Here is a 12,136-nt window from a genome sequence, read left to right on the forward strand (position 1 = left end):
TTTGAGAAAGCCAGAAACTGGCGCAACTGTCAGAAAAACAAAACTGTCAAACAAACTGAAGGTTTTTTTATTATTTTGATTTTGACAAAATGAACTTTAAATTAGGTGATTTAACTCTTTATGAGCACTATACTTATGTGTGTCACACAAGTATATAGCAGATAAAGTCAAAGAGACAAACATACAGACAAAGAGAGATACACACAGACAGACACACAGGCAGACATAGAGGCAGACAAAGGATGAGTGAGAACAATAGAGGAAGAAAGTGGTGAGTGACCATGTAAATTTTCCTGCAAGACAATCTTACATTCATCTCAGCTTCTTCTTTTTTTTCCAGATAGGTAACAGAAGTAAATCCTTTTGTGCTCATCAAGAACCATTTGTACACTCGCATATTATACTGTATGTAGAAAACAGGGCGAGTTCATACAGCAAATTTGTTTAAGGACGATACATGTTTCGTCTATATAAATTAGTAAAACATCCATTATCTCAAGGACCTGCGTGTTTCCGGTGGTAAAAAAACACCTTTCATGTTGTTTACTCCTGCCAATAGGCATTGTTAGTTTGATCAAATTATTCATTAACAAAAAAATGAAACACACGATTTCGCATGTTTGCTAAAAACCGAGTGAGAGTGCAATGTGATACGGGGAGTGCAATGTGATACGGGGAGTGTTATTTCAATGGTCGATTGTTTCTTTACTATTGAATAGAAACATTCGATTTAATGTTGAGTTGTGTTTTACGTTACGTTTGTTGTATTTCTTGAGCTTCTTTCTTGAAATATCCGGGGAAATATCCCAATGTACGCTCCTTGACACAAAATGTATAATGTTACTGGTAACACAACATCAAACATAATTTGAATGATGGTATAGCAAATATAGTACAGTAATGGGGTTGAAATTAAGCAGGTTCTTCGTAGTTTGTTTTATAACACAATGACACAGTAGTACGAGGGTTAAATCATTACAATCATGGTTGACATAACTACCGCGCAGAACTATAGAGATGCAAGCAATGAATTAAGTTTTAGCAAAAGCTTCAAGTCCTTTTTTTTAATGTCTTTGCAATATTTATGCGCTATGACGTTCAATATCTGATATAGAAAATTACAGGGGTTGAAACAACGCTCATTTTCGTATAGTTTGTGTTACAAAAAATGGCTCAGTACGAAAGTCAATCATTTTAATTGTGGTTAATATTATATAGAGTATATTATTGTAAGGCGAGCGATTAATCGTTTTAGCAAAAGCCTCATTTTTGATGTCTTTACATTCAATGTTCATGCGCTATGACTTTTTTTACTATGCAGATGGCGCCATGCAATATTATAGATGGGACGTCAAGAATGTTCTGATGAGGGGCAACCAAGTATGTACACGCCCGATATACACGACTCCGGCACATTCTCTGGCAGTCGGGTGTTTCCTATTCCAGTATTTTGCAATATCAGACTCGCATAGTTGTCCATTCTGTTGTATGCGACGTAAAATTAATTTAGTTCGGCGGACATAAACAAAATCTGTGTAAAAAAAGACATAAGTAGACCAAATTAATGTGACCTTAAAATGCCAATTGAACACTTCAGATGGTTTAAATTGAAGCAGTCACCAAGACAAACATGTATAATTTTGCTCCTCCTACCCCATGGATCGAGAAATAAGAAATTGAGAATTCTTATTCTGTGCCACGATTTGGCCATTTTTAAATCTTTTCGTTTAAATAAACTCGCATTGACTACATGAAACACATTAATGGATAGGTAGCAATCAGTCAATTTCTGTGTTACTTTTAGCTATGATTTCCTGATATTATACGTAAAAGGCAGAAAAAGGCGTAAAAGGCACCGACTTCAAAACTACTGATTCAGATCATAACGATTGAGCGGCACAGCTCCCCCTATTTACCTGTATATTTAGATGGCGCTAATCAAAGAACAACCGTGGAACTTTGGTTGTTGTATTGATGCGAGGCGACCCAAGTAGCGGAAAGTTTACATTACCGTCACATTTGTTGCAATAACGTAGGCTTATTATTCACGTTTGCTGAACGGCTTCTGTTCGATTTAAGGGTAGACGAGGTATTGTTGGTCGAAGCAACCTAAAACTCGATTTTCATTATCTAGATCAATATATTATTGAAAAATAACACCTTGATGTTTTGCAAAAGTTCCTTCTACAAATCGTATACTTTGCAAACTTGCTTAATTTATTGTTGTTAATGAGTTATGTACGTTTTACAAAAGTGTTGTTGTTTCAGCCCTCTTTACAACGTAACTCAAGAACCGCAGCACCTATAAAAGTATATCTGTGATATTTTAATTCTTCTACACACTCGCTATGAATTGAGCAATGCAGTTTTTGCCAAAGCTCACTACCATTCGGAAGATGCTGTGAACTACCAAATCACAACAGTTTAAAATAATTAGTAACCTTTTAAAGCGCTAATGGTTATGCATCTTGTATCTTGTAACGATTGAGCTGGGTGGCATATTCCCATGCAATGAACATTTAGATTAGCCCCCCCAACCCCCCAACCCTAGATGTGATTCTTTAGCAAAAGCAGTTAATTGATGTGTTAATTAAAAGTTTTGATTTCCCGATTTTAAACAGAACTGATTTCAAAGCGCTAGCTGGCCATGGATTAGTAACGATTCAGCTGAGTGGCACAATCCTCTAATATTAGATGGCGATACATATTCAAAATACAACGATGCGAGGCGACCCAGGTAACGTAAAGTTTACATTACCGTCGGATTTGTTGCAATAAAGATACACGTATTATATTCACATTTTTGAATGGCTTCTGTTCCAAATGTTGTGTTTATCTCTTCCGACCATAATTTATATGATGTCAATTTTACCCATATGCGTTTTATTGAATTTCATGAATCGTTTTTTTTAATGAGCTTCATAAAGCATTTTGTAATAATGAACATATGTCTCCTATAAATTTAATTTAATTCATAGCACATTGTACATATTATACAATTACTCTGAAACAAAGGTGACTTAAGTTTGCTTCAAAGTATAACAAAATTTTGACTCAAAACATGTTCATGTCTTTTGATTGTCTGTCTTATAAAAAGGAACGTGTTTATCAAGTTGAGTAGGTAAATAATGTGACATTTCTGAGGCTCCAACGGATATATTCAAGTCTCTCTTATGGTAACATTCGTCGTACTTTCGATTCATTTTTATAATAAATTTCTCAAAATGGGAATAGAAAGTAATTTACAACAGGAAGTGGTATGACTTTAAGAATTTAATATTTTGAATTAATATTAGTATTAATGGTAGGCCCCCTATATATAATTAGTATTAGCATGATTAGTATTCGTATTATATTTTAGTAATATATTTTAGTGGATGAGCCCAAGAAGTTTTTTTAAATAAATGAATAAAATTCAGTGTATTGAAAAGTGATTCAACCTTTACCAGCAAAAGTTCACCAGTTTGCAATATATTGGTTGTTCTCTCAGTGTTTGTCTGGGTGCGGGGTGCGTTTGTAAATGCCGTCAAACGAGGACCTACATATGGATACACACCGTAAAACGAGGACACACCTCCAAACGAGGACGTCCTCGGTTTGAAACTATGCCCAGGATGACGTAAATGATGCAAATATGCATATAAGATAGCATATAAGATAGGTCCCCCATAGCGGGTATAGGACGGGTCTCAGTTGGATAGTAAGTTGTCTGGTGTGTTTGCGTGAGGTCCACGGTGTGTCGATTAAAAACGGGTGTGTAAGTCCTCGGTTAGATCCTTCTAAAGTCGAGGTCCTCGTTTGAACGCATTTACAAACAGGCGGGTGTGCGTGGAGGTGCGGGGTGTGGCTGTAGGGGTGTAGGGGTGGTGTGTCGGGGTGTGGGTCGTAGTGTGCCACATGGTGGCTCGATTACTAAATATAAAACTATATAGGTTTGTGTAACACTTTTTAACGAACGTGTTTATTAACAACTGAAAATAATTCATTTCCACATTTTCTAGAAATTTCAGAAAGCTACGTTCCTACATATTATAAATCCAAAATAAAGACGCTTTCATTCCCTTTTAGAATAATCGCACTCTAAAGTTATACGTAAACACACCAAGATGTTATAAACGGTTATAAACACTAACGATATAAAAAAAACCTCCTTCAACACAATGTTTAAGTAGTAATGTTAATAGAGTTAAAATAAAGTGTTTACCTGGTCCTCGTCTTTTGTTTCACATGTTTCTCTATTATAATAGTTGTTTTATATATTTCTAAAAAATGTCATTTACATTCAATTCATCAATAATTTTATGACATGATTGAACATGGTGAATGAGCGTATTTTTCAAGAGATCTGTTTTGCATTTATCATGTTTGTGCCATGGAAGTCTTCATGTATGTTAAAAATTGTGTAATAATAACACAACAATGATTATTGTTTTATTATTATTACCATTAATAATATTTTTATTATTATTATCATTTAGTGGTAACAATATTGTTAGCATTATTAGTTTTTGTTCTTTGTTTGTTTGTTTGTTTTGTTTTTACATTATTATGATTATTTTAAATATTATTTTATGAAGCTCACGGAGTGAAAAAAAAACACCTTGGACATTGGATACTGATAGTTCAAATAAATGGATAGTGATAGTTATATAACATTTCTTATTAATTAAAAGACTGAGGACAGTAAAATGCACGATTCAAAACGTGAAGATTTTAATTATTTATTTTTCACCAGGTGGTTATAGCTATCGTATAAAGCATCAAATTCATGACAAAATCATCAAGTGAAATAAAATACAGCCAAAACGTATCAAGATATATAAATTATAGATGTTAATGCCGAGGTTAAAAGTACTGCTTCAACGTACAACGTAATCTATATTACGCATGCGCAGAGGGTAATTGCGTTAGTCATGCCCGTCGCAGGCAATCTAATGTCGTCGCCAATATACCGGTACTCCCTGAACTGCAGTATCGGCGCGCCACAGCATAGAACCAAATAAATAATGCACGGGATCAATAATTTCCATCGTTGTCACAGTCTTCGATACGAACAGACATCTTGTGAAAGAAAGAAAACCTAATCACGTGACCATTTATCATTGATCGTCTTTCTGCAACGAGGTCAAGCTCAGGGATCGTTAAAAGGTGTACACGAACGGAAAAAATATTGTCTTTATTTTTGAGTACATAGTAAGCTTGCTTTAGCAGGTGGAAATAAGCGATGAAGATGGTAATTTATACGAGGCATCTTGTGTCAACGTTTATGCTTATATTGTTATGTGGTAAGTGATGTAATCCATGTTTACGACATTTGTAAAACGTTAGCAGGTATCTTTATAATTTATTATTAATACATGATAATTAATTTGGCATTTATATTACAAGTGGCTGTACATTTTATAATTAAAAACACAATACTATATAGGCAATGTCTTGAAAATACTACAATCTATTCTGCTGATACAAAAATGTATAATATGCCAATTATTGTCAGTTTTAGGTAACAAAATGTTATTGACAGTTACCACAAAAACGCCAGGCATAATAAAATCACCGGGCACCTTTTTGTGACCCAATATCGTCCAAGGTACATCGCCGCTCTAAGTCGATTTGCTGCATCCCGCTACCCCGATACGTTATTTTACAATATATAAGGATTCTTTATTAGAATATATTAAGGCTTACACGTGTATACCAAAACTCATACATATTCACCAACCAACCCCACACACCCCACCCCCACACCCACACATGACACATCAAGAAACACTAAACACTTTGGAGACATGTTTTAAACACATACCGTTATCTTATTTTATTTTTATATTTCATAATTCGCCAGTCATAATTCATACTTGCCAGTAAAATAATTACTATCATTCTTCTTCGTTGTTGTTGTTGTTTATCATTACTATTGTTATTATTATTATTATTATCATTATTATCATTATTATTATTATTATTATTATTATTATTATTATTATTATTATTATTATTATTATTATTATTATTATTATTATTATTATCATTATCATCATTTTGCTATTTTGTTTGTCTTTGCCGGTTTTATAAAGATAAAAAGATCTTGCAGAGATCTTCTTCAGTTTCTTATGAGGAACCTTTTTACGCTTTCTACGTGATTTCTTTTAAAGGCAACCTCTTCAAAAATCGCCTAGATTTATTTTGCCAGTACAATTAAAAGCGACGGGCATTTACTTTACAAGGACACTGCTTTGTCCTGTGAATTTAAAATAATTATTTGGAAAAGCCTCAAGCTCTATCCGATGTATAATGTTACCTTCATTACACTTATTAGAACGCAGAAATAGACATTTGAGTAAAAGACCTGTGCAGCGTCAGTTTTGATTAAAAACACCATACAGAAATTATGAATTTATTTTCATTACGTTCAGGTGTACAACCTTTTTTTGATACATGTTATATAATTAATGAAAATGCTGATATATGATTGTACATTGTGTATCTTATAGAAAAGTTAATACAAGCACTCGAAGCTCTTTTCATGTGTTGTGGGGTTAGCAGAACATCACTATGATACGACATGTTGTCTAAATATTTGGACACATTATTTTTTTTAAATTTAGAAACATGACACCCAGATTTCAATATTGGAGGCTTTGAACAAATCTTGTTTCTCAATACACCAAAATATAGCTCACATTAATATAGCTTTCTGTCTGCAATTGGGTAGACTTTCAACAAATGTATATAATTAACACTGTCTGTTAAAACTTTGTGCTCTATTAACATAAATTACCGCCTGCATTTCTATTCTCTTAATGGTCTGTGGAGATGCTAATAATATTTTATATAGGCCTATTAATATTATTATATTTTAAAGGGGAAGGTATATCATTATACTTTAAAGGGGAAGGTCATAAATCTTCTTTTAGGCGACGAAAAAAAGAAACGGTTTTTTTTTTGGTTGTTTTGAAATGACCCAAATAACCAAAAATTTGTAAATAATTTGCAATTTGAGAAAATAAAAAAAAAAATTTTAAAAATTGGATCGGCATTCATTTGTACAGGAATATTTTTCCCTCAATTTGTTCAAAATCTGGGTCGGTCGGGTCCGTAGAACAGGGTTTTCTGTTTTCGTCGCCTTAGAGTTACCTTCTTTGCATGCTATTCCATACACACCCTGTGGAAGACATGACCTAAATCTCCCACACAAATGAGTATGAATTACAAATGATGTTACCTGTAATATGTACTCCATCGGAGTGTATACATTTGAATAACCAAATGCAATGAAAATAGCATTGGTAAAGTGTAATGCGGCCAATGTGACAAACGTTTTGGAAATTATCTTTCGGGGTTACCTACGCAGCTCATTATAATATTATTTCATGGATCTTTATGATTTCAGTGAGATGTATTCATCGAATTATTTCTATACTGAGCAGATGAGTCAAGAAATATTAGCAATTTGAAATAACGCATCAAAAGAAATACAGTTTCATTATTATCTATCAAAAAATGCGTTTAAATGCCAACACGAGCAATCTGTAGTGAAGTTTCAGTTTAAATAAAGACAACAAGACACTTGATGGGAAGAAGTGGATTCGTGCTTCCGCATGTTAATAAGGATTCAGCTTGTAGCCACGATTTTGAAGTACAATTATTGATATATTAGCTGTTATAAATTTCGAAGCAATGAGAGCATGCATGACAACACATTAAATAGATATTTTAATAAATATGGTTCAAACTATACATGTACGTACATGCAGGTTCATTTAGGTTAAAATGAATAATCCTTGCTGCAATTCATGACTCACATTGGCCATGCTTGACCTTTAAAGAAGCTTTAATTAACTCTGGTGATTCCTTCACGTGGGCACGAATTGAATGTTTTATTTAAATGAAAAATGGCAATTACCAATAATTCGATTTATACAATGTTATTAAAGTAGGCCTATATACTGCACATAGCCCCACTTACATGAGTTCAGCCTTTTTCAATGAAACATAGTTTAATACACTACATTATCCTTGTGATTCTGCAACAACGGTGTCCACTGCTTGATATACATTTACTTTCTGATGATAATAAATGCTTCAAGAAAGTCCACTTTATTTGTGATCTTCGTATTTCTGAGTATCTAAATAGGTGACTGGTTCAGGAAAGTCTACTTTATTTACTTGTTATCTTTGTATTCTGAGTACCGGGTACCTTAATAATTAATGTGCCTGTTTCAGGAAAGTCCACACTTGTGATATTTGCATTCTGAGTACCTTAATAAATGATGTGCCTGATTCAGGAAAATCTACTTTATACTCGTGATCTTTGCATTCCTGAGTACCTTAATAAATGATATACCTGGTTCTGGTTCAGGAAAGTATATTTTACTCGTGATATTTGCATTTCTACATTCCTTATTTAATTATATGCATGGTTCAGGAAATTCCACGTTACCCTTGATCTTTGACTTCTGAGTACCGTACCTTAATAAATGACGTGCCTGGTTCAGGAAAGCCCACTATACTTGTGATACGTGCATTCTGGGTTACCTAAATAAAATGACGTGCCTGGTTCAGGAAAGTCTACTTTACTCGTGATCTTTGCATTTCTGTGTGCCTTAATAAATGACATGCCTGGTTCAGGAAAGTCTACTTTACTCGTGATCTTTGCATTTCTGTGTGCCTTAATAAATGACGTGCCTGGTTCAGGAAAGTCTACTTTACTCGTGATCTTTGCATTTCTGTGTGCCTTAATAAATGACGTGCCTGGTTCAGGAAAGTCTACTTTACTCGTGATCTTTGCATTTCTGTGTGCCTTAATAAATGACATGCCTGGTTCAGGAAAGTCTACTTTACTCGTGATCTTTGCATTTCTGTGTGCCTTAATAAATGACGTGCCTGGTTCAGGAAAGTCTACTTTACTCGTGATCTTTGCATTTCTGTGTGCCTTAATAAATGACGTGCCTGGTTCAGGAAAGTCTACTTTACTCGTGATCTTTGCATTTCTGTGTGCCTCAATAAATGACGTGCATGGTTCAGGAAAGTCTACTTTACTCGTGATCTTTGCATTTCTGTGGGCCTTAATAAATGACGTGCCTGGTTCAGGAAAGTCTACTTTACTCGTGATCTTTGATTTCCGAGTACCGTACCTGAATAAATGACATGCCTGGTTCAGGAAGATCGACTTTACTCGTGATCTTTGCATTTCTGAGTACCTTAATAAATGGTGTACCTGGTTCAGGAAAATCTACTTTACTCGTGATCTTTGATTTATGAGGACCGTACCTGAATAAATAATGTGGATGGTTCAGGAAAATCTACTTTTGTGATCTTTGCATTTCTGACCTTGATAAATTAATGACGTGCCTTGCGATTCTGCTTTTTACTTTCTGTAATTATTTTCTGATGATAATAAATGATGTGCCTGGTTGAGGAAAGTCCACTTTACTTGTGATCTTTGTATTTCTAAGTATCTTAATAAATTATGTGCCTGGTTCAGGAAAGTCTACTTTACTCGTGATCTTTGCATTCTGAGCACCTTAATAAATGATATGCCTGGTTCAGGAAAATCTACTTTATACTCGTGATCTTTGCATTCCTGAGTACCTTAATAAATATTTTGACTGGTTCAGGAAGATCTACTTTACTCGTGATCTTTGCACTTCTGAGTACCTTAATAAATGATGTGCCTGGTTCAGGAAAGTTTACTTTACTCGTGATCTTTGCATTTCTGACCTTGATAAATGATGTGCCTTGTTCAGGAAAACCTACTTTACTCGTGATCTTTGCATTTCTGACCTTGATAATTGATGTGCCTAGTTCGGGAAAACCTACTTTACTCGTGATCTTTGCATTTCTGACCATGATAAATGATGTGCCTTGTTCAGAAAAACCTGCTTTACTCGTGATCTTTGCATTTCTGACCATGATAAAAGATGTGTCTTGTTCAGGAAAGTCTACTTTACTCGTGATCTTTGCATTTCTGACCTTGATAATTGATGTGCCTTGTTCAGGAAAACCTACTTTACTCGTGATCTTTGCATTTCTGACCTTGATAATTGATGTGCCTAGTTCAGGAAAACCTACTTTACTCGTGATCTTTGCATTTCTGACCATGATAAATGATGTGCCTTGTTCAGGAAAACCTACTTTACTCGTGATCTTTGCATTTCTGACCTTGATAATTGATGTGCCTAGTTCAGGAAAACCTACTTTACTCGTGATCTTTGCATTTCTGACCTTGATAATTGATGTGCCTTGTTCAGGAAAACCTACTTTACTCGTGATCTTTGCATTTCTGACCTTGATAATTGATGTGCCTATAGTTCAGGAAAACCTACTTTACTCGTGCTCTTTGCATTTCTGACCTTGGTAAATGATGTGCCTTGTTCAGGAAAACCTACTTTACTTGTGATCTTTGCATTTCTGACCATGATAAATGATGTGCCTTGTTCAGGAAAACCTGCTTTACTCGTGATCTTTGCATTTCTGACCATGATAAAAGATGTGTCTTGTTCAGGAAAGTCTACTTTACTCGTGATCTTTGCATTTCTGACCTTGATAATTGATGTGCCTAGTTCAGGAAAACCTACTTTACTCGTGATCTTTGCATTTCTGACCATGATAAATGATGTGCCTTGTTCAGGAAAGTCTACTTTACTCGTGATCTTTGCATTTCTGACCTTGATAATTGATGTGCCTTGTTCAGGAAAGTCTACTTTACTCGTGATCTTTGCATTTCTGACCTTGATAATTGATGTGCCTTATTCAGGAAAACCTACTTTACTCGTGATCTTTGCATTTCTGACCATGATAAATGATGTGCCTTGTTCAGGAAAACCTGCTTTACTCGTGATCTTTGCATTTCTGACCATGATAAAAGATGTGCCTTGTTCAGGAAAGTCTACTTTACTCGTGATCTTTGCATTTCTGACCTTGATAAAGGATGTGCCTTGTTCAGGAAAGTCTACTTTACTCGTGATCTTTGCATTTCTGACCATGATAAATGACGTGCCTTGTTCAGGAAAGTCTACTTTACTCGTGATCTTTGCATTTCTGACCTTGATAAATGATGTGCCTAGTTCAGGAAAGTCTACTTTACTCGTGATCTTTGCATTTCTGACCTTGATAAATGATGTGCCTTGTTCAGGAAAACCTGCTTTACTCGTGATCTTTGCATTTCTGACCATGATAAATGATGTGCCTAGTTCAGGAAAACCTACTTTACTTGTGATCTTTGCATTTCTGACCATGATAAAAGATGTACCTTGTTCAGCAAAACCTACTTTACTCGTGATCTTTGCATTTCTGACCTTGATAATTGATGTGCCTAGTTCAGGAAAACCTACTTTACTCGTGCTCTTTGCATTTCTGACCTTGGTAAATGATGTGCCTTGTTCAGGAAAACCTACTTTACTTGTGATCTTTGCATTTCTGACCATGATAAAAGATGTGCCTAGTTCAGGAAAATCTTTTTACTCGCGATCTTAAAAGTCTATTTTTACTTGTGATCTTTGGATTTCTGAGTAGGCCCTACCTTAATAATAAATGTGCCTAGATCGGGAAGGTCTAATTTACTTGTGAAATTTGCATTTCTGAGTACAAAACTAAGTTTCTGGATTATGATGTTAGTCTCCAAATAACACAATCAAATATCAATAAGTAGGCCTATACTGACCAATATACCTAACCTGGGCATCGTCAGACAATTTTTTTAAACATTGCCATGGATATAAGTATAGAGATAGTGTTGAGGTGAATTGGCATTGGTTATATATCGTTGCCTTTTTGTGCTTCCTCCTTCTTTCTTTCTCATACTATTTTCTCTTTTACTATATATTTCCCATTTTACTTTTTCCCTCCTCCTTTTGTCTTCCTTGTTTGATTTTCTTCTTTTCATACATGTATACAGAAAATGATTGCATGAGAAGTTGAGAAAGTGCATTATCCCCCGGGGCATTATCCTTTTTACAATAATAGCATTAATTTGGTAAAACATGATAACAAAAAACACCCTGTGGAAACGGTGATTTGTACAACATTATAATCACTTTCCCACTGTGTAAACTATACTAAGCACATAATGATTTTTTAATTATGTATTGGCTTAAAATAGTTGGTTCATGTGGAAGCTTGTTAATTTGATAAT

The 12,136-nt window shown here is 34.7% G+C and overlaps 1 protein-coding gene across 1 annotated transcript in view; it reads left to right on the plus strand.

Moving 5' to 3' along the window:
• The first annotated feature begins 4,914 nt into the window (after positions 1-4,914).
• The window catches only part of LOC140153355 (lysosome-associated membrane glycoprotein 5-like), a 29,691-nt gene continuing 22,469 nt past the window's right edge, over positions 4,915-12,136 (plus strand). The window contains exon 1 of the mRNA XM_072176084.1: positions 4,915-5,285. Within this exon, the coding sequence (XP_072032185.1) occupies positions 5,225-5,285 (61 nt within the window). The 5' untranslated portion in view covers positions 4,915-5,224. The remainder of the gene's footprint in view (positions 5,286-12,136) is intronic.

Source organism: Amphiura filiformis, chromosome 5, assembly GCF_039555335.1.
Source record: "Amphiura filiformis chromosome 5, Afil_fr2py, whole genome shotgun sequence".
NCBI classification, from domain to species: domain Eukaryota; kingdom Metazoa; phylum Echinodermata; class Ophiuroidea; order Amphilepidida; family Amphiuridae; genus Amphiura; species Amphiura filiformis.